This window comes from Melanostigma gelatinosum (genome assembly GCF_949748355.1).
Source record: "Melanostigma gelatinosum genome assembly, chromosome: 10".
Classification (NCBI taxonomy): Eukaryota; Metazoa; Chordata; class Actinopteri; order Perciformes; family Zoarcidae; genus Melanostigma; species Melanostigma gelatinosum.
Window position 1 is genome coordinate 15768327 of NC_136643.1, and position 22205 is coordinate 15790531.

Consider the following 22205-nt stretch of genomic DNA (forward strand, 5'->3'; position numbering starts at 1 on the left):
GTGCATTCAAATCAATGATCCCATTTCTTTTTTTGCTTGGTGCTTTTGTGTTTGTGCTCGTCGTGGTCCCAGCCATGACCGGTTTCTGTGGCAACATGATTTTGAAAATAGCTCCTCTCTAACGGCCCACTGCTGTCGCACGTTCTGCAGGCAGTATCCCGCTCTTGATGCATGACTCATTCATTGCTCATTATCATCCCACCCTCATTTCATCCTACCCAAGGTCCCCATGCTTGGATATCTGATGGAGACGGTTGTGTGGGGGCGGGGTATAGTGCCTACCATAGAAGCTGGTGTGTCCATGCTGTGATTGGCTGGTGGGATCCCTTTAATCTGCTGTGACTACTACAGGGTCCGCCCCCGTACTCCTCCCCCTCGCTCTCCCGCCCTGACGGCATCCATACACAATAGTGTGCTGTTTCTGTTCCAGGGAGAATATCAGCTCTGCACAGGGAGGAGAGGATTAGCACGACCACTCAGCTCATCTGCATACACGTTCCCAGAGAACCACATGAGCACCCAAGGCTGCACCTCTTTTGTATAAAACCTGGCACTCCTATCACAGAGGCTCCACTTCATCTACTGTCATAGCTGTGAGAGGATTTAATAAGGACCACAGCTTTTTCCCTTTTGGATTCTTTAAAAAACACTTCAGGATCTTTTTTACCATTTAAATTTGCAATTTGTTGTCTGTGATGTCTCTCTATAATTGGGACAATGCAAGCAATATCATTTGATATTGTCTTGCTCTGAGCATCACACAGTTTTCCCCTCCTTTTTGGGACTTTTCTACTGAGGCTGTTCCTTCCTCTGGTTTGGGAGACTGTAGCACCAGAATGCCATCTAGAGAGTCCTATGAGGTTCACAAGGAAGAGAAGTCCCTGGTGCAGAAGGCCAAGCGAGAGGCCAATCAGGAGGATGTTCTGGCGGCAGCTCTGGGGATGAGGATGGGGCCACAGAAACCTCCAGCCACTTTCTGGCAGCCACTTAAACTATTTGCCTATTCACAGCTCACCTCACTGGTTCGCAGAGCCACTCTGAAGGAGAGCGAGCGGACACCCAAATCTGAGAAAGTCCACAACTTCAAGGTGAGACTTAAATACTTCTTATCAGATGTTGCCAGAGGGCTGCTTGGTGTGAGAGATGGGAGGAGGAAGAGGGGGGAGAGTTACAGAGTGGGAGAGATGGGATGAAAAACAGAGCTGTTTTGGTCTGTCTAATGAGGCTTTATCAAAAGAAAAATCTGTTGGGTGGTCTGTGGACCACTGCTGTTAGTTTGAGCTCCAGATGGAGAGATTAGGCCGATGGAGAGGGCAAACAGTGGAGGAGTGTCTCCCTATTTGGCTCAGGCTCACTCAGCTAGTTTGGCTGGTTAATGGGATGAGAGCAGCAGGTGAAATATTACCTTCAAAGCATTCAAACCAATCTATTTCTGCTGCTTTGTTCGTTAGAATTAATGAATGTTGCATTTCAACATTTTAACAGTGTATAGTTCCTGTGATCAAAGCTCCCACAACTAAAGGATGATGTAATGAGGTGAGTATCAACAACATCTGTGTGCTAAAAGAAGTCTCTGAATTTTAAACTCTCTAAATTAAGCCCCCTGGCAGTTAAACGTCACTTTTATCAAATAAACTACAGTTTTACTCCGACATTTTCATAACCTTCTGCCTCTAAAATGAATTACTCGAAATAAATACATTCACCGCCTGCTTGTAGATGTTTTTCTTGCCAGTAAACCGAAAAGGAAGACGTGATGCAATACGTATCACAAACCAAACAAAGAACAATCATATGGTCATATAAACAGCACAGATTGGCTAGAGACAAATTGTAATGCCAATATTCTTTAAACATGAAAAGAAATGTCACATGATTGAGATAACCATCAGTTAATATTCATTTAGACATTGATCAAACTGCACCGTGTTATGCCAGTCAGAAACTAGCAGTTCTTTATCAAAGCGGCTTGTTTGTCTGCTGTATCTGCTGTTGACTTAATCGGAAAACAGGGAGAGCTGTGGCTTGCTCGGGCTCCCAGAGGCCTCCCTGATTGGATGGGCTGTTGCAGCCTGGTGGATTGTTGGGACTTCCTTTCCTTCACCAGTGAGGTGGCCTCCCACTGTTTCCATGGCAGGCTTCCCTGACACCTTGCACCTTCAGTCTGATTAAAAGTCAAATCCTACTGTGCCATGATGGCAAAAAGCCTGAGTATTGTCAGTTTGAGGGTCTGTTTGAACAACAAACCTCCTCCTCCTCCTCCTCCTCTGCCTCATTTAAAGTGGCAGCACCTACAGGTCTCCTGACTACAGAAGGCGATGTGGTATCTATGGAGCGAACGGCTGAAACTCCCCACTGTTTTCTCACTGCGCTTCATTACTAATGTCTGTCACTGTCCTCCTCTCTGTTGTAGGTCCATACCTTCCGAGGGCCTCACTGGTGTGAACACTGTGCCAGCTTCATGTGGGGACTGATGGCTCAGGGGGTCAAATGTGCAGGTACATCTTGTTCTCAGGCTTATATAAACTGCCTTCATGGCACATTCATGGTATACAAAGGGGGCATTGCTGTATATGGGTTACTTGATTATTAGTGCAACTGGAGCTGGATTATTGAGTTTCAATCGAAAATCCCAAAAGTGGTTTTATGGATTAGTTGTATAATAGAGTGAAATGAGAGCTTTATATGATGTAACATGTACTTTACACTATGTTAAAACCTGATTTTGACCTACTTTTTTCCCACTGCTTTGTGAATGGATTATCTATACAAACCAGCAGAAGAATCAGTTTTAGCACCGTCAGCCATCACTGACTGCTTATTTAAAAGAAATCTAAAAGTAGCTCTTTAGTCTTTAAATAATAACTACGTTTTTTAGTTCAGGACTTGGGTTGTTCTCCTTGTCATTATTACAATAACAAAGGCACTCTGTGTTTCCACTTCCATGGCTTTAATGGTTAAACATTTTCTGCATCATAAACTAATAAACACACAACAGTAGGCTCGCTACAGTAGCAGACAAAAGTAATGCGATTAAAGGTATTTGTATTTTTCAAAATGCATTTTGTCATTATATGCTCCACAGTGTAAGCATATTTTGAAAAATATTCACCTTCAATCTGTAATAATGTTCACACTTTGTGTATGTAACATTCACACGTTGTTATTGTGAGGTGAATGCGTCTGTTGAATTTGCCCGTTTGCTTGTCAAATGCTCTGACGTGGTTTCTGTTTCACCATAGCTGTTGTTGGAATTCGTTTCACATCCCAGAATAGTGCCGTAATATAGTCTGAAGTGTGTCTTTGATGTTTTATTGATGAAACAAAGTATGTCACACAAATCTGTGGGAGCTCTGGCGTTAATTATTAACGTCCTGATTTTGAACACTGGCAATAACAAAAAAGAAGGCGGATGTGTTTGGAGCTAATCTTCACAAACTCTTATGTTGCCATTTCTTCAGTCTCCACCACAGCTACCAGAATCTAGGGTAGCGAAGTCTCACATGATGCTCAAATTTGCATGCCAAAAAAAAAAAGTTCTCCCACCCCCTTTTCTTTTTTTGTGTGTGTGTGTGTGTGTGTGTGTGTGTGTGTGTGTGTGTGTGTGTGTGTGTGTGTGTGTGTGTGTGTGTGTGTGTGTGTGTGTGTGTGTGTGTGTGTGTGTGTGTGTGTGTGTGTGTGTGTGTGAACTGTTTTGGCCGTGTGCCAGGAAGCCAGCCTCTGCTTGTGCTTGTTGTGCCACATTTCCTCATCAGAGTACGCCCCCCCCCCCCCCCCCCAGCCTCATCCCATCACGCCCATGAAGGAAAACAAAGCTGGCATGTCTCTTTAATGAGGAGCAGAGCTCGGAGCGTGGGGAAGGACCTCTGTTTCCACACACATTAAAATTCAGCGGGTTCAACCAAAGATAGGTCAAGCAGCTCAACCTCTATTTAACTTAAAAAAAGAAAAAGACACAGACCATCCAACAAACACGGTTGGTACATTTTGCTTTCAGTTCCAGTCAGAAAAGGACCGGTTTTAACTGGTCGACATGGTGATAGTGTGCTGATTAGAAATGAGCAACCAGCCACCATTAAACCTTTTCTCAGAGCCCTTTAGCCAAAACGGAGCTGCAGTCTCCTCTCCATAGCAACGGAGACGGAGCTGACAGTGCAGTAATGCAGCATCCCCTGTCGCTTGGCTCCCAGTGTCCCTCGGGCCCCCTTCTCACCCTCACCCGGCCCACCTGGGACCCGGGGCCGTCAGTGGGCTCACATGGCCACCAGGAGCTCAGTGTCTGATGACAGGCCGTCCTCCATTACACTGCCTGTCTCATATCCTTAAGAGAATCATCTCTTAAAGTAATTACATTTCTGCATCAATGCATATAAATGCAGGCGTTTCTCCAGGGATCCATATTAATCTCAATATTGTCTATGGTCCTCCAGAAGCATATAGGTTATTTGCTCTCAGATGTATTTTTTATCTAAAATTTTAAAAAGTAGCGATTCTTCAGAGGGATTAAAATGCAATTTTTTATGTTTTTGGAATCAAAAAGCAGACAGCATTTGTCAAAAAACCCTATCAGTGCTTGGAAACGACTCAAAAGATCAAAGAGCATGAAGAGCTGCCCTATTTCAGTCTCGGAAACTAGGTCTAGTGTAGCCCGCAGCGCCTCAATTGCTGCTTCCACAGCCATTGTGCGTGAGCTTGGATTTGGAAAAGAATAGAGCACACAGCAGCAGCGCCCTCCTCCAGGCCACAGCGTTTTCAGTGTTCCTCTAATTCCCTCCATGCGCGTCTCTGTTACAAAGCAGAGCTGCAGTCTCTCTCTCTCTCTCTGCATCTGCTCTCCACGGGCTCCTCTGTTCCCGACAAGGTGAATCCTGCCCTGAAACAGCTGTGCCTCAGGCCCCGTCCGCTGTGACTGAAGACAAGACGCAATGTGGGATACTTAAACTGACATCATGACTAATATGCCATTTAAACACCCAGTGTGGTGTATCCTGCGCCTGGAAATATCATGTAGGGAAAAAAACTATAGAATGCCCCCACTTTTGATGATTCTCTAATGCATTTGTTTGAATGCAGTGAATGCTTTCGTACAAATTGAAATTAGACACACACAAACATTTAACAGATTACTGTCTTGTGGTTAATCATTGTTTTATTTTACTGTTCTTAATAAACTCTGGAGGTGACTTTGGATCTGTCCGGCTTCTCAAAGCCGTGTGTGGTGGAGAGAGAGAGGAGCTCTCCAGTGGTCATGTGACATTTAGGGGGCAAACATTGATCAAGGGAATTAACACTCCTCTGCAAGCCAAAACACACACCAAACCAGCCGACCAAATCCAAATGAACCTGATGTTGAATGTGAATTTGTACTGTAGTCCTCCGTTTAGAGATAAAATGGCTGACCTAGGAGAAATAACTGATTTGACTTTGTATTGGCGTTGACAAATGTTTAAATGAAATAACTCTTTTCAAGCTACAGACATTCATGAACTACACCTGCTGCTGTATGTCTCTTTCTGTAGATTGTGGTTTAAACGTCCACAAACAATGTTCATCTCTGGTGCCCGACGACTGCAAACCGGACCTGAGACACATCCGTAAAATCTACAGCTGTGACCTCACGACCCTGGTGAAAGCTTATAATACAGCGCGGCCCATGGTGGTGGACATGTGCATACGAGAGATCGAGTCTAGAGGTCAGTTTAAGATGTGTGTGTGTGTGTGTGTGTGTGTTTCATATGTATACCTCAATATAACACCATTTTCCCCCAAGATGTAGATATGCAGTTTAGTTTATATACGAATTGAATACATTTTAAGCCCTAACAGCTGTAAAGCTAGACTAGTTACTGACAATAATTGGCTGATTGGAGGCTTTCTATTGAAGGATTGTAGCTGACAAACAAACAAAGAAAGGCGATAATAATTGAAGTCACCATTGCATACTTAATCTTTATTCTCATTTTCAATGCAGCCTAATTTATAATGTATATAAAACCAATATTTACATCTATATCCATAAGAAAACATCTTGTGATTTCTCTGAAATTTTTTAATTCAATTTCAAGTTTTGGAATTTGGAAATTCACATAAAACAATGAAATGTTGAGCATTTCACAAATTCACAACTTAGATTTCAGAAAATGTATTTTTTGACACAACTAAAGTTTAGATCCTAACAAACATAGCCAATTTAACTGAAGGACTTTGACATTGGACACTTACATTTTCTATCTGTGAAACCAAAAAAATGTAAACATCAATTAATATACAGTTATGGAAAATACATAAATCACCCCCTCGAAATGTCTACATGCAGACGGATAGTTTTCAAAGTACTGTTAGTGTTTCAAAGCCATGAATTAAGTAGCATTTCAATATTAAGCATTTAGTAGTGATTCAACTTCATAAAAAGGTATTCTATTTCTCATGAGATCCAAACCTGTACCGCCTTTCTTTGCTTCCATGAAGACAATTCAATTACTTTTAACGATCCCTTTAATAAAATACCATTTGAAATAAAGTGTATGGATGCTGTTTACTGTATTCATGGTGTTCATAGGTATTCATAGCTTTCCTCTCATTTTAAAGATGCGATCTACAATATATACTATTGTTTGAGGTGCTTAAAGTCTGCCTACATTACTAACTGAGGTAATGTTTTTTGGGCGGGGGGGGGGAATGACTGAGAGGAGTGATGAGTGTTCTGGTAGTAATTGTGAACGCGTAATGAGGAATACATTACTCTGTTTCCTGCTGCCTTATTTGATTGCATTTCAGTTAAATCATTCAACTATGTAGGAAACTCATTGCTCCCTCATTGTCTGCCCGCTAATATATGTCTGCAGCTAAGTTTGATTTATGTCTTTATTATTTTGCCCAGTGATGCAGAAAAGTATTGGCATGAGCCCATGTTGTTCTATTGTGTGACATTGTGGACATTTTATCCTTCATTTCATATGCATATTTAAGGGTGTTTAATGGGATTTCTTAAATTACCCAAGGGGATATATATGCTGGTGAATTCCTCTACATTACTCATGACAGCCCTGATGATGTCTAAAATGCTGTTTTTTTTAATTGTTAATATGTTTGTTTCTCAAGGACTGATGTCTGAAGGCCTTTACAGAATATCTGGATTCAGCGATTTGTTGGAAGAAGTCAAGATGGCGTTTGACAAAGGTATGTGTTCCTTTATTGATTTCTGTCAGCCTATTCCATGACGGTTGACATAGCGTGCTTTCATATGTTTACATAGAACACACAGAACACTTCAGATTAATGGGAAAGTGACACATTTGTGGAGGATTACTGTCCATCTGGGAGTGCAGATCCCATCCTGACATGTCCCTCTCACGCAGGCTTTCACAGTGTGGACAGACAGCGAGACCTCAGGGGATACAAACCATGGATGTACTCTCACTGCCTCAAACATAGCTGTAAAAACACACACACAAAAAGACTTCCGCTGTGTTGGGATTCAGCAGTAGACTTAGTGAGAATGAGCCTGTCTTTGTCCAGTGCAGTGTGAATTTTAACTGTAAGAAGAACCCTGCAGCAGTGGGCTAAACTCTCCACCAGATCCGCATGTGGGAGATCATCCATGACCGAGTGTCACTCCAGCTCATAGCGCTGTGATGTTCAGTCTGCCAGCACAAGTAGGCCATGGCCCGCTCTGGAAGGCATGCATAACTGAAGGAAAGTCAGAATAAAACAGGCCAGGCGGATGATAGCTGCTACTTTGCAAAATATGAAGCGAGAGAAGATTTGTTTTTTTCTTTCCACCCACAGTAACACAATCTCTTTACTCTTCAATTCACACGATGATGTGAAAGTGTTGATGTCAACCATTTTTACAGCGTGAAAACACACTTCTTCTCATCTCCCTTATTCCATCACACATCCTCACAGATGGCGAGAAGACAGACATCTCAGTGAATGCCTATGAAGACATCAATATCATCACGGGTGCACTGAAACTTTACCTCAGGGATTTGCCTGTTCCCATCATCTCATACGACGCTTACCCCAGGTTCATCGAGGCTGCAAGTAAGTCACAACGAGACAAATTAGTCACAAACACACCTGTTTTACTGTGTCAGATGTTGCTGCAGTTAACAGTCACTGTTAAGCTTCATGTCGTTGGCTTCAGGTGGTCACACAGCGAGTCACATTACAGACAATAGCTGCAATAGAGTTTTATCTTTAAAATCTTTATTTGCAGAAAATGACAGATGACAGACACATGTCAGCTCTAGTATATTGGCTTCATTATGTAAAAAAAACAACATCTGTATGTGAGGGAATCTAATTAAATGACTTGCAGTAAATACTAATGTTTGATTTCTGTTGAGACTGATGCCATGAATATGTTTATAATGCATATATTCTGTAGTTTGCAGGGTTGTTGTGTTAGACTGTTGGTGTGCTGCCAGCACACCAACAGTCCTTTGCTGTTATTTAAAACTTTGCTTACACAGATTGTATGGTTGTTATTGAGAAAAGGGTCATTTTCCTCAGTTGCATTTGGAACAGAATTGTTAAAATGCAGCTTTATACAGCTCACGTAGAAGAAGTTGAAAACTTTAAAAGCTGAACAAGTATTCAACTCCAATTGTGCTCCTAATTTGCAAAACACGACAGTCAAGGACACATTCACAATGTTAATCTGCATTAGCCATCTTAAGCAGCCCCAGACTTCCTCTCAGAGACTAATGGCTTTTATTACCCCACAGGAAATAACTACATTGATTTCTGCTTGTGTCCTCTGAGGTCAGAGAGTGTGTAGTCTGGCCTCTCTAACTACACGCGCCTCTCTGTTTCTGTGCAGAGCTCACAGACCCAGAGAAGAAGCTGGAAGCTTTCCGCGAGGCTCTTGCTTTGCTGCCGCCATCGCACAGTGAAACATTAAAGTACCTCATGGCGCACTTAAAAAGGTGAGCAATGCAGTCGAACGCTGCAAGAGCTAAGGGACTGTGTGAAAATAGACAAGAGCAAGGGCTTCTGGAAGAGGGGGATGATTATTGTTTTGTTTTTGATGAAGGAGAGTAATATACATTGTATTTTATGATTTAAATTGGAGGACACTCAAATTCTTTGCACACTTTTAACTACGGGTGGCTAAATACCAAGATCAAAAGTGTTACATTATTTAGAGATTTTGTGGGGAGAGTGTTTCAAAAAGGTGAAGGTCTAATATTAGAAACACTGGGAGGGCCTTGCTCAATAAAATAAAAACATGATGCCCAGTCCTCAGCACAAAACAGATTTACATACAGTCCCTTAAACTGTTTATTTCCAGAATATGTCATTGTTTTATAATTTTCCTTCTTTTCATACATATTCGCAGGGTGACACAGAATGAGAAATTCAACCTGATGAACGCAGAGAACCTCGCCATCATTTTCGGACCCACCCTCATGCGCGCACCAGACCTGGACGCCATAACATCACTCAACGACATCCGCTACCAGAGACAGGTGGTGGAGGTGCTCATTAAAAATGAAGATGTGCTCTTCTAAACACAGATCAGGACTTTTACAGAACGGCTATCTAATCATTCTTTTGTGTAAAGACTTGAATGACTGTTTGTAGTACATTGATTGATACATGTTTTTTAAATGCCCTTTGTATGGACTAGTGCTGCCCTAACATCTCTCCTTTCCTGTATCGGGTGTGGACAATGAACTTTACACTTTTAAGTACTTTATGTCTCCCCATTTTTGTCGGGGGATTTTCAGAAGCTGACAGGTCAGCATGCATGGTGCAAGGTCTTTGTTGCTTTGTAGTCGTAACCCAGCATGTGTTAAGATCGTGTAGTGCTGAGATTTCGCTTTTGTCTGTTTTGTAGTAGTTATAGTCCACATTCCCAGCTGCCTGCTGTGCGTTTTCCTTTCTGTCACACATTGTATAGCTGGGTGTAAAAATATGCTACTGATATTTCTGGGGTAATTTCTATGATGCTGTATTTTTTTTGATCTTTGTAAGTGACCTGAATACCTGTAGTTGAATGCGCCTTTCCTGTTAACGTGTACACACTGGTGCATCTGCCTGACCGTAACATTTTAATGTGTTTACATTTTTTATTGTAATGTTTTTGTACGCAACTTGTGCATGATCACTTTAATTTATTAAACCTTACTCTGAGAAATGATGTGCTTAATGTGTCATCTCACTTAGCAGAATAAAGATCTACATCAAATTGTGTGTTCAAACTACTTTTTACGGCCACTTTTGGGCAGTAGAAACAAGCTGTAAACACAACTTCAAAGTTGATATGGTAAACATGTGAGCCTCATTGTAAATGAGAAATGGTTCTCAACCAAATCACTGATTCACGTGTGTTTGCCCTGAAGGATAAGTCCGGCAATGTAAAATATACGACATATTGTCATAAAGACTAAAACCAGAAATGTATTTATAATATTGACTGTAAAGCCAAAATGATGTTCTTTGAGCCATCGGCCTCCATTGTTCCACGAAACACGTCAATGCGCTGGCTGATGTTTTCCATTATCATCGTGGACAATTTCGGGTCAATCCGTAACACTCCATCCTCCTGCCATACATTCTCACTAGAGCACCAAACGTGTATTAACAAATGTACTATTTATTCCTGTTTGAGTAATGTTAGCTACAAACAGCAGTTCCCAGCTATTTTAGGTAATTAGCCTAATTAAAAAAATCTGTAGAATCTGATGGGCTTGGGGCTGAGTGCCACGGACAGCAAGGGGAAATCAGAAATGATCAAGATACAGACTCTTGTCTTTTCATGGGATTTGTTGGCAATAGTAAAAATATATAATAACAGCATCTGTATCCTTGAAAAGACTGATATATAAACATTTGATGCTGCTTAAAACATTTGAACTGAGCAACATTGTGGCTGCAGATATGACCAGTCTTCCATTCTGTATATTCAGAATGACATGTGCATAAAAGCCTCACGTCATGTGACTTCACTGTACATAAACCCCTCTAACAACACATCAGTCACACTGATTCATGGTGAGATTAAAACCAAACACACAACACCTAAGGCAACACCACTCGAGAGACTGTTAATTACTGGATATATGTGCAAACAATGCCACATCAAATTTATGCATTTTAGGTTTAATCACCCACAGGTTATGTCTTTCCAAGCAATTTCTATAAACCAGCCAGGCACAGCTATCAGTGACTCATTACACGACCACTGTTTCAAACTGTTTAGGCTCCAATATGAGTTATTTGGATAGTATCTTCATTTTACATTGCGTATAAATTATTTTTCTTTCTGTGGACACGTGAGGTGTCAGGTGTGATTATTATTGACAGATATAACAGCTGACGTAACCACAGTGTTTGTGTTGTTCGAAGCTTTACGTTCAGCTTTTCCCCGTGTTTAGGTTTTTGTGCTTTAAATATCACCACAAAGCATCTGAGAAGGAATCGCTGCTTGACATTTAATCACTGGGGTGTTGTGACCACATCACATTGAGTTAATGTAAGCCAAATTCAGACTTGTCTCTGGTGATTGTGTGGCAAAATTGGATTTTCATCCGACCGTTTATCCTCCCCCGCCATTATCAGCCATTTTAGATATATCATACCTTCATCTACATCAGGCACTGACTGTGAAAGGAGGTAAGCCACACCAATAAAGCTATCGAGCTTTTTCACCCTTCAGTCGGATGCTGTGATAACACCGTGTTGGAGTAATGTCTGCCAAATGCATTGTGCGGTGGATTTGCCTCATTCACAGTAATGAGACTATATGTGAAAGTCTGTGATCCATGAAAACTGACTTTTCACTGTTGACTGGATGCTAATGCTTTCCTCCAGCTGACCTGCATATTCAAATGCAGCAATATAAAGAAATAATCAGTTCACCAATGTGAAGTATTTGAAATCAAAGCATTTTATAGATATAATCACGATTTTTTTGTATTTCATATCGAATTATAGAACAGAGTAATAATCATATAAAAGGGTGAATTATGAATGTTGCTGTGCTTGAGTTTTATATGCAATGCTAATTTATATGAAGGGTGATTTTACCTTTTAACAAACCAGCTCCGTCAAAATAAGACTTGCATACTTAGCAACAGTGAAACCATATAATGGTTGATGATAATGTAAAGATGTGTCTTCCAAGGACTGTTACCAATGCTGTTCAATGTCAAACGTTGCTATATTTATGTTGGAATATCATGTAAAAAAAACAAACATTCAACACACATCATAATCTCTTTGTCTCAAATCTCTCTGTGAACACATTAATCCTCTTAATCTTCATCGAGGCATAAAGATCCAGCATGTTGTCCAGTTTTCATTCACCTCCCTGCAGATATTACATGGACGCTTTCATTCAGATTCAATGAACATTTAATCACACAGCGCAGTTATATACACACAGCTTATAGTCCTCCAGAGACTGGAATTCAAGGTGTTTTAATTAACAGTTGACAGAGAACCAAAACGCCGGGGACTACAGGTTGGCTGAGCAGATACAATGCTGGCTTGTCCCGTGTTACATGACAGACTTGGAGAAAGGCAAAGCGGTGCTTACATGGTGTAAGTTCAGGTTGCTTGAGTGATAGGAGATAGAGAGAGGGGGTGGGTTGAGACAAATCTCTCACAATTCAGACATTGCCAAAATGGTCATTGGTCCTTAAGTAAGATGAATGAGGCGGGCGGTTGAGTGACTGGCTGATTGAACGGATTTGGGGTGTGAGGAAATTGAGTTGCCTGACCCCTCACGGGCCGGCAGGGTGGGGTAGTGCAGAGCAGAGGAGGGAAACATGCGTTACACCTGCCCCCCCCAGGAAACACACAATGCTGTTTGAACATCTGAATCATCTGAGATTATAATATCATGAATTGTGGGGCAACTGGACATGAGAGACGCTGCCTTTCATTCAACGACTATTAACTAAATCACGAAACAATGAGCAGTATATAGTCATTTAAATGGTTTATAACACATTATAATGTTGTCAGCAGATATACATTTGTCAGACTAACCATGTAGTGTATTACATGTTATCACACAAAATTAAATAATGAATAATAATACAACTCAAATCACAGACTAATCATTCAACTTCACTAAAACTCTTATTAAGTTTATTAAGTAAAAGTATAAGTTCAAGGTTCAGCATTAATGTTCAAGGGAGCCTTTTATGAATATATATGAATATATTAAAAATGTACATATAAAGCATCCATTTCATATCATGTTTTTTCTGAAATTGCATACAGTTTCAAGAAATTCTTGATTTATTTTTATTTATTGACAGATATAATATCTGACGTAACCTAATATCTGACGTAACCACAGTGTTTGGCACACCATGTTGTTCGAAGCTTGACGTTCAGCTTTTCCCCGTGTTTAGGTTTTTGCGCTTTCAATATCACCACAAAGCATCTGAGAAGCAATCACTGCTTGACATTAAATTTGACTTTCAAAATTCATCACATGATCTTCCTCAGCAGATGGATATTGATCATGTGTGACAATTTAACTGCTACTAAATGGCCCCTGTGGAGGGATCATATTGTCATGTTTGCAATGTCAAAAATGAACTTGACAGAGCTTTATTTTTTAATTCTAGTTGAAATCCAAAGCTTTACAATTATACTAAATATGACATATGTCACCAAAATGAATTGGTCCATCACTCATAGAGAGAGCTTTCTTTGGGACAAACAGATACGGACTAAACATATGAAATCATTACTCAGTGTTTCAAGGGGCTAAACATTATGGATCTGTGGAAACAGATTTGAAAACAGACGGATAGTACCGGTACATCACTGTTACAAGAAAAAGAAACCGCAAGCAGCTGCCTCTCATCTCGAGGTTGTATTTAGTCCAGTTCACTATGGGATATTTCAGTGGTGGATTACTCCGGCATGTTGATCTTATAACAGATGACAAAGAATGTGGCCCTCTCAAATGACAAGCATTGGCAGCCAGTCAGCTGTCAGACAATAACAACGAGGCTGCCAGTGGAGAGCTCGGAGCTTGTACAGCGAGTCATTTGCCAGTGCTGAAGGAATGTTTTAGGTGGGTCAAACCTTTTCAATTCTCAAGTGGTCAACGGGCAGCGTGCGGAAGTTGGATCTTGGTTTTGGAAGCCTGCATTTATTGGAAAGAATGAATACTGTATTTTTCATTTTTCATCTGGTCATTCTAGCAGGTAAGAACGTATTTAAAACTGAAAATGTCTGTTTACTTTGCTTGAATTACTTTGAGTGGTTAAAGCATAAAAAGTCTATAAAGTCTACAAAAACAATCAGTTAACTCTGTTTGCGTTTATTATGTTTATTGAGACTCTTATTTTCGTGAAAGCAACAAAACTAATGAGCAAATTTAAATTCTGCGCAAACCAGCTATTTGATTGACAAGGGCATGTGTGCTGTTTACGTTTTGCCTTTCAACCTTCTGTTTGTCTGCCACTTCATGAAGTCACCTGCATAATTATATTGATGTGATTTGTTAGTTTACTGAGTTGACTGTGTGGAGAATCATTCAACCATTCAAACAACATGTTGCTGTAAAATCACCTTCGTTTCAAGGCCAGCTGCTAAATGAAAGGGGATCTCGCTCTCTGGCTTGTGACAGATATGCAGTGGAAAGAGCATAAGAGCATCGCTTTTAACAACCTCACTGGGGTGCTATTGCATGTTATCGCTACTAAATATCTTGGAACTCCATTTAAGTAAGTAAACAAACATTTTCACTTTTTTAAATCACCAAAATGTATTTAAAGCCCAACGTTTTGGAGCTTTTCTCCGTCCGCACAAGTAAGTGGGTCAGTTTGAGTTTGAGTTTACAACCGAGTGCATGCACATGTATTCACTTTACACCATAGTATGACCACATCTATTTTCAACTCATATTAAATTAAGTCACCTCAAGTATCAGATGTTCTTAAAGCGACATTCTACTTTGGCACAGCATGATAATGTTTCAACACACACTGCTTCACTGTTGTTTGCTGGAGTTGTCTTTTGCATTACTGTTCTTCACCTAGTCAGAAAATTCAACACCATTCTATTTCATTGTATATACTGTGCATTTTTGTTGCTTTATTTTATATATTCTATATTCTGATATTTTAATTTGTCCTACTCTGTTATTCTATTGTGCATTTTTTAATACTTAATATTTTGGTTACTCTGCTACTTTGCTAATTGGTGCGTCTTGCTGCTGTAACATACAAATTTCCCCCTGGGGATGAATAAAGTACATATCTATCTTTCTATCTTGTAGCTTGAGGAGTAAAGAAATATTGTATTGCCTTAACTAGAGTAACTGTAAGCAACAATGAGTGTGTACGGTGTGTTTTTTAGGTGCTGCCTGGGCCTCTTCTGATGAAACACGTCTGGTTAAAACCCTCTTCACTGGTTACAATAAGGTGGTCCGTCCTGTCAATCACTTCAAGGACCCGGTGGTCGTTACTGTGGGCCTTCAGCTCATCCAGCTCATCAGTGTGGTGAGGGCTCATGTATCACATCACCATCTGTATTAAGATTTTACTGTCATCAACTGTCTAAACACATTTATCTGGATTCACAGGACGAGGTCAACCAGATCGTCAGCAGCAATGTGCGAGTGAAACAGGTTTGATACATGTTGTTGTTTTTATGTCGATGAGATATTATGAAAGAAGAAGAGACTTATGCTTCTTTAGAATGCTTCTTTAGCTACAAATTAAAAAATGTCCCAAATGTGAAAAAAAGAAATCCTTACGCCAAGAAATTTAAGTATATGAACAAATATTTGATTTAGGAAATGTGGAAAATACACTATTAAGAAATAATGTCTCGATGAGTAAACCATAAAGACAAACCAACGGATTGACCACAATAATAGGCAAGCTATACAATAAGTGTACTGACAAGAATACTTGCTGGTACCATCGTCACAGAGTGATTACGGTACGGCACTCATTTTGTTCAGTTATTTCTGCAGTGCCAAAGGGAATCCTGATTGAATCAATTCACATACAGTTGCTCTATATATGAAGACACACCTCTTCAAACTGATTCTAAGTTTAGAATGGTAAGTGGGAAATATATGAGGTGTATCATTCTTCTATGAATTAATACAATATAATAATATCACTGATGAAATATAGGAAATAAAACTATGTAGCAATTAATGGAACCCTTTATGTAGAAAATTTAATTTTCCCTTAAAATGTTTTTCTGAACAAAATGTGTCTCCACTGTGAAAATGTAGTATTACATATTTGCTCATATTTGCTTCTTCTCAGAAAATAAAACATTAATAATGGATATCATTAAAGAAGCGCTGTCCATTGTTCTGGGTGTTTTCCGTTTGTTTCTTTTTCAGCAATGGAAAGATGTGAACTTGCAGTGGAACCCGGAGGATTACAGTGGAATCAAAAAGATCAGAGTTCCCTCCACTGACATTTGGCGGCCTGATCTGGTTCTCTACAACAAGTAGGTTATGTTATCAGGCTATATCTGATCCATGCCACATCTCTTTTCTATGAAACCTGTTTTTTCTTCAGTACAATAAGCTTTACATGACTGGAAGCATCCATACCTCTAGAAACAATTACCAATTTCAAAACTTTCCTATACTCCAGTATGCAGCATGTGAAAGCTCAGATTTCATTGGGCTAAATCTGGACTCTGCATTAACTCCCCCTCTCACCATATGCTGCGTCTAACATGCTGCTTCCCCCCCGACAACCAGCTCCGATGTCACAACTTGTGCCAAGCTGAGCGCTGGTTGGCTGGGGTGCGACACCAGCACTGACCCCACCTCAGGCACCGATGTCCCCTTGTGTTAACATTTAACTCATTATCTCCCATGTTGATGCTGCCTGGGGTTTTCTGTGCCCGCAGTGCTGACGGAGAGTTTGCCATCGTTCACGAGACCAAAGTGCTGCTGGAGCACACAGGAATGATCATATGGAACCCACCTGCCATCTTCAAGAGCTACTGTGAAATCATCGTGCTGCATTTCCCCTTTGACCTCCAGAACTGCAGCATGAAGCTGGGTACCTGGACCTACGATGGAAACTTGGTCGTCGTCAATCCTGTAATTTCATTCAGGCCATTTCTCAAGAGGAATAGTTCTATATTTTGCGAAATGTGCTTCTTTGCTTTCTTCCAAAGAATACCACTCTCATATGTCTACATGCGTATAATATAAGGTTGTAGACAGCAGCCAGTTAGCTTAGCTTAGCATATGCATTAAGAAGAAATAGCAAGTCTGGCTCTGTCCAAAGGTAAAAATCGGCCTGCCAGCACCTCTAAATCTCACTGTGTAGCACAGTACATCTAGTTTGTTTCATGAGCACAGAAACTGAAAGGGGGAAAACTACATATTACAGTTTTATGAGGTCTTTTGTGTCAGACCATTTCTTGGCCAGCAGCAGTGACTTTTTTGTGGTCCCATAAAAACACACAAACAGTACAGTTTCTGGACAGTTCCAACAAAAGAGATGTAACGTGTTAATTCATGCTGCTCTCCTTCATTGGTCGTACGTATACCAACAAAAAGTTCACTTAATTTAGCTTAACTTTTATTACATAACTTACTTAACACGTAAAATACCTAACAAACATAACCTATTTTAATAATGTTATCCTAAACCAATGTAGTTTTCTCGCCTAAACAGGTGCACTGAACGCTCGAGTTCCTGGGCATTTGTAGGACAATGCACAAAAAATTGCTTTTTGTAAGATATACCATTGAGGTTAAGTTGGTTAATTAATGAGCTTGTACCTTTCGGCCAGGCCAGAGTAGCTGTTACACCCTGCTTTCAGGCTTCACGCTAAACTAAGTTAAGCTAAGCTAACTGTCTCCTGTCTGTAGATTCATACCATACCATCAAAGAGTGGTATTGATCTTCTCGTCAACTCTAAATCATCCTTTACTCACCCTGTTTATTGTCTCTCTTCACCAGGACAGTGACCGCCCTGATCTGAGTAACTTTATGGAAAGTGGGGAGTGGGTAATGAAGGATTTCCGCAGCTGGAAGCACTACGTGTACTACGCTTGCTGCCCAGAAACACCTTACCTGGACATCACCTACCACTTCCTCATGCTGCGGCTCCCGCTGTACTTCATCGTCAACGTCATCATCCCCTGCATGCTCTTCTCCTTCCTGACTGGTCTTGTCTTCTATCTTCCTACAGACTCTGGTATGTTGACACGGATTCCACATCGTTGATTTTCACTGGAATCTAACCTGAAGTATTAGTTAACACCAAAATGACATTAATACAAAAATATATATATATATAGACATATATATGTATAGTTAAAAGCAATATCTCTGGCATTATAGCACTACACATTGTCCCAAGATTGATACCACTCTCATATCTCTACGCCAAATATGAAGCTTAACCCAGGAGATGTTTATTGTAGCACAAAGACTGGAAACGGGGGAAACAATAGCCTTGCTTGGTCCAACTGTTATTCACTGTTTAACATGCTAAATCTTTTTTGTTCAATCTGACATCTCCATGTCAGGGTTAATACCCCAGTAAAGACCCACACGCTGCCTTTTTCCTCTTGTTGCAATTCATTTTATATAAGAAATTGATTTTTAAATGATTTTATTGATTTTAAAATGATTTTATTGATTTAAGAATTACTTTATTGCTTCGACTAAAACAGAATAGTCCACTCACTGTGTAAGTCATATCAGTCCGCTATGAAAAAAATAGCAGACTGTAGAATGCAGTAATTGACCAATCAGAGTTGAGTATTCAACACAGCTAAGTAATTAGCTAAGCTAACAGTTTCTTCGTTGTAGTTTCATGTTCAGCCCACAGACATGGAAGATGTATTTTCTTATCTAACGCTCAGTAGGAAAGCAACTTATTTCCCAAAATGTAAAACTAGTTCTTGAACACGGAGGACAGTAAATGTCATTCACATCTGAAATGTGCCGTCAAGTACAGTAGTAGTGATGTACTACGACACGCTCAACTGATGCACTTAGATGCACACTGAATATTTATTATAAGGGGTATGCGAAAACAATATGTGCAAATTGTTAAGAACATTCTGTAAAAATTCTACACTTTTTTTGAATTGTCTTCGCTTTCATGATATGTGATGAAAACACAGATATGATATGATATGATAACCAACATGACAAAACCTTGTCCCTTATTCTGAGCCATCAGCTGCCGCAGGAACTGCACCGCATGTGTGCACATCTGGATATGTTCCCAGTGTGTAGGTCTGCCTCATTACCCAGGGTCCCTCTGTGTTGTCAAGTCTGAAAGCAGGCCTTTGCTTTAATGTATAATAGATCACTTGATCTCAGTTTCTGATACGACTGCTGACAGGAAAGTGTGGAGGAGGAGCTGGTGCCAAAAGATGCCCTCTCTGGGATAACTGCTCGTACTGAACAACAAAAACATGTCTTGCATTTTACTCGTGAAATGGTGTCAGAATCTGTTTACTTGTGCTATTGTTGGGTGAAAGAAACAACAACGACAAAATTGCTCACACTCTTTGGAATGTGATTTGCTGGTTTGGTTGATCATTGCAGTTTTTGTGTAGTTGTGTAACTATCCTGATTGGATGGGAAGGGAAGTGAAGTATTTACTCATAGCAACAGCCCTCCCCTGTGGCACTGTATTAAGATTGCATGTTATGGGTATCATGAGCTAACAAGCTGTTTAAAGTGGCAGCTCCACAATTCCCACACTGGTTTCAGAGTTATTTTCAATGTTTCTTTTAAAGTATAGGATGTGTTCAAACAACACAGAATGCGTTATTGTATATTCAATTTCTCACTGAAAAGACATCATGTCCTCTTTAACTAAAACTATTTTCTATTCGAAACATTTTGGGACGGACGTTGTGGTCTAAAGTTAACCCATCACAATTAAGGAATGATGATTTGTGAACCATCGTCCTTGCTTTCGTATTTGCCACAAGTTCAACTGAAGAACTATTTATTTTTGAAGGATTTTTCGAGTCTTCAAGTAATATTATCCAGAAATTGACAACAAGAAAAAACAAACATTATTAATAAGGTATTGTTATGCATTTTGTTTTCTGAGTTTATTTTAGTTAATCTGTGACCTTATGAACAATGCTTGAAAAACAATCACACGTCAAGGTAATTTCAGTGGCTGTTTTAAAGCTTTTTATCATATCACATATCACAAATGCTACGAAAAGAACCTTACGGTGAGATTGTTTGTTCAAATGTTACTCATCTGAACCCTTCAGCTTAATCCGACCCTTCTGATCATGTCCTGACCTCCTCACTGAGAAACACCGGTCTAAATGTTGATGGAATATTTCTTAGAACTGCATATTGCATGACGTCCTCTTGCGACTAATTAAAGAGCAGTGAGGATGTTATGTTGTGTCTCATAGGTGAGAAGATGACTCTCAGCATATCTGTCCTGCTGTCTCTGACTGTGTTCCTGCTGGTCATTGTTGAGCTGATCCCCTCCACCTCCAGTGCTGTACCGCTCATTGGGAAGTACATGCTCTTCACCATGGTCTTCGTCATTGCCTCCATCATCATCACTGTCATTGTCATCAACACCCACCACCGCTCCCCGAGCACTCACACAATGCCGGACTGGGTCCGCACGGTGAGCACAACAGCATTAATTGAATAGAAATCCATTGGTCCCATTCCCAAGCATGGCAAGCTTTGGAGAAGAATCCGTAATCATTTTTTTGACTGTGTTATTGTGCCATCTAGTGGGAGGAGATGGAAATAAATGTTTCCTCCAACTCCTCAGATGTTGTATGTCCCTTGACATTGTGCATATATTTTGTCTTTCTATGACAGGTCTTTATTGAAACCATTCCCAACATCATGTTCTTCTCAACAATGAAACGCCCAGGAAAAGAAAAGCAGACCAAATCTAGCATCTATGGTGCTGATTTTGACATCTCAGACATCTCTGGCAACCAGACCTCTTCCGTTACCTACCAGTCACCCATCACCAAGAACCCTGACGTCCGCAGTGCCATTGAAGGAGTCAAGTACATCGCAGAAACCATGAAATCAGATGAGGAATCCAACAATGTAATCTCTCTCACACAGAAAGAGGCACTAATATGGTCCTTTCAGGATTTTTGCTTTTGTGTATAAGTGACACGTTGTCCCTTTTCTCTTTCCAGGCGGCTGAAGAGTGGAAGTTTGTGGCCATGGTGTTGGATCATATTCTGCTGTGTGTGTTCATGGCTGTGTGTCTCATCGGCACATTAGGCGTGTTCGCAGGCCGTCTCATTGAGCTGAGCATGCTCTAAAGGCTTGCACCTTCTCAGATTTGTTGCTCAATATGAAACTTCTGACCTTTGTTTTTGAATCTACTCTATGTTGCACAGCAGCACTCACGCTGCATGTGGAAATCTCTGTTTGCTCTTTAGAGTATCGGTCCTATTTGGGATTGTGATAAAGCATGGTGTTTACAGTGTCCTCAGCATATTTTATGACACAACTGTTGTTTTTCTGCTTTTTTAGGGAATATATGTGTGCAATTTAAATGTTGAATTCATTCAAAAGAAAACTTCCTTGACATGTTTATAGGGAACAACTGAATTAAAGTTTTTTTTTGTCAGTTTTTAAGGTGATAAGTACAATAAAGCTATACATTAACTCTGATATGGAGTTTGGACTTTTCCCTGATATTGCTTTTGCACTTGCCCCTGATTTGTCAGGTCTGGTGGAAAAAACTATTCAATAGTACCGAGTGAGTCCTATGATACGGAAATTAAGAAACATTGAGGAAAGAAGTTTGTCTTTAAAGTCTTTATTCTCTGTGAAGAGAAGGTTCAATCGTCATACAGAATGCAATGCGGTCTGAAGGCGGAAGAACCAGAGTGTTGGTTGTGAACGACTTATAAAGGCTTTGAGCACATGGTGGGATAGGAGGAGCTCATCACCAGGACATCTGGACAACAGTGATCATTCACTGGTTAACCATTGAATGGTTAATCACTGAGTGGTCCACTGATTGCATCCCCATTCAGCCCCCTATCTAAGTTGACAGTAGCATGCCCTTGATTAAGACACACACCTAATATTACTCAACCTGAGAGGACCCCTACTGACCATGTCTGACATTGATTATTAACTTTGTGAATACAAAAAGGGCCAAAACACTGAGTGGTCAGACAATAAAAACATAGCTAAGTCATAGTGGAAATTAGCCATCACACAGGACATGCAGGCTTTGTTGGCCAA

The 22205-nt window shown here is 40.3% G+C and overlaps 2 protein-coding genes across 2 annotated transcripts; both read left to right on the plus strand.

The window, feature by feature from the left end:
• Window positions 1–836: 836 nt before the first annotated feature.
• chn1 (chimerin 1) lies at window positions 837–9855 on the plus strand (the record flags this gene model as incomplete). Its single annotated transcript, XM_079276352.1, has 7 exons — window positions 837–1088; window positions 2414–2498; window positions 5520–5693; window positions 7102–7179; window positions 7909–8046; window positions 8828–8933; window positions 9347–9855. 7 exons carry the CDS (start codon window positions 837–839, stop codon window positions 9516–9518), a joined length of 1005 nt encoding a protein of 334 aa, XP_079132478.1. The 3' UTR covers window positions 9519–9855.
• A 4151-nt stretch (window positions 9856–14006) lies between these two features.
• Window positions 14007–21623, plus strand: LOC306783145 (acetylcholine receptor subunit alpha). Its single transcript, XM_079276674.1, has 9 exons — window positions 14007–14183; window positions 15340–15482; window positions 15566–15610; window positions 16346–16455; window positions 16867–17062; window positions 17934–18171; window positions 20378–20601; window positions 20805–21044; window positions 21140–21623. Exons 1-9 carry the CDS (start codon window positions 14141–14143, stop codon window positions 21266–21268), a joined length of 1368 nt encoding a protein of 455 aa, XP_079132800.1. The 5' UTR covers window positions 14007–14140; the 3' UTR covers window positions 21269–21623.
• Window positions 21624–22205: the final 582 nt, after the last annotated feature.

Bases quoted from the DNA above. Each gene is read 5' to 3' on its own strand.
- LOC306783145 (XM_079276674.1), top strand. From the start codon at position 14,141: ATGAATACTGTATTTTTCATTTTTCATCTGGTCATTCTAGCAG. The intron at 16,456-16,866 runs GTAGGTTATGTT...CTGTGCCCGCAG, and splicing joins GATCTGGTTCTCTACAACAA to TGCTGACGGAGAGTTTGCCA. The intron at 18,172-20,377 runs GTATGTTGACAC...TGTGTCTCATAG, and splicing joins CTATCTTCCTACAGACTCTG to GTGAGAAGATGACTCTCAGC.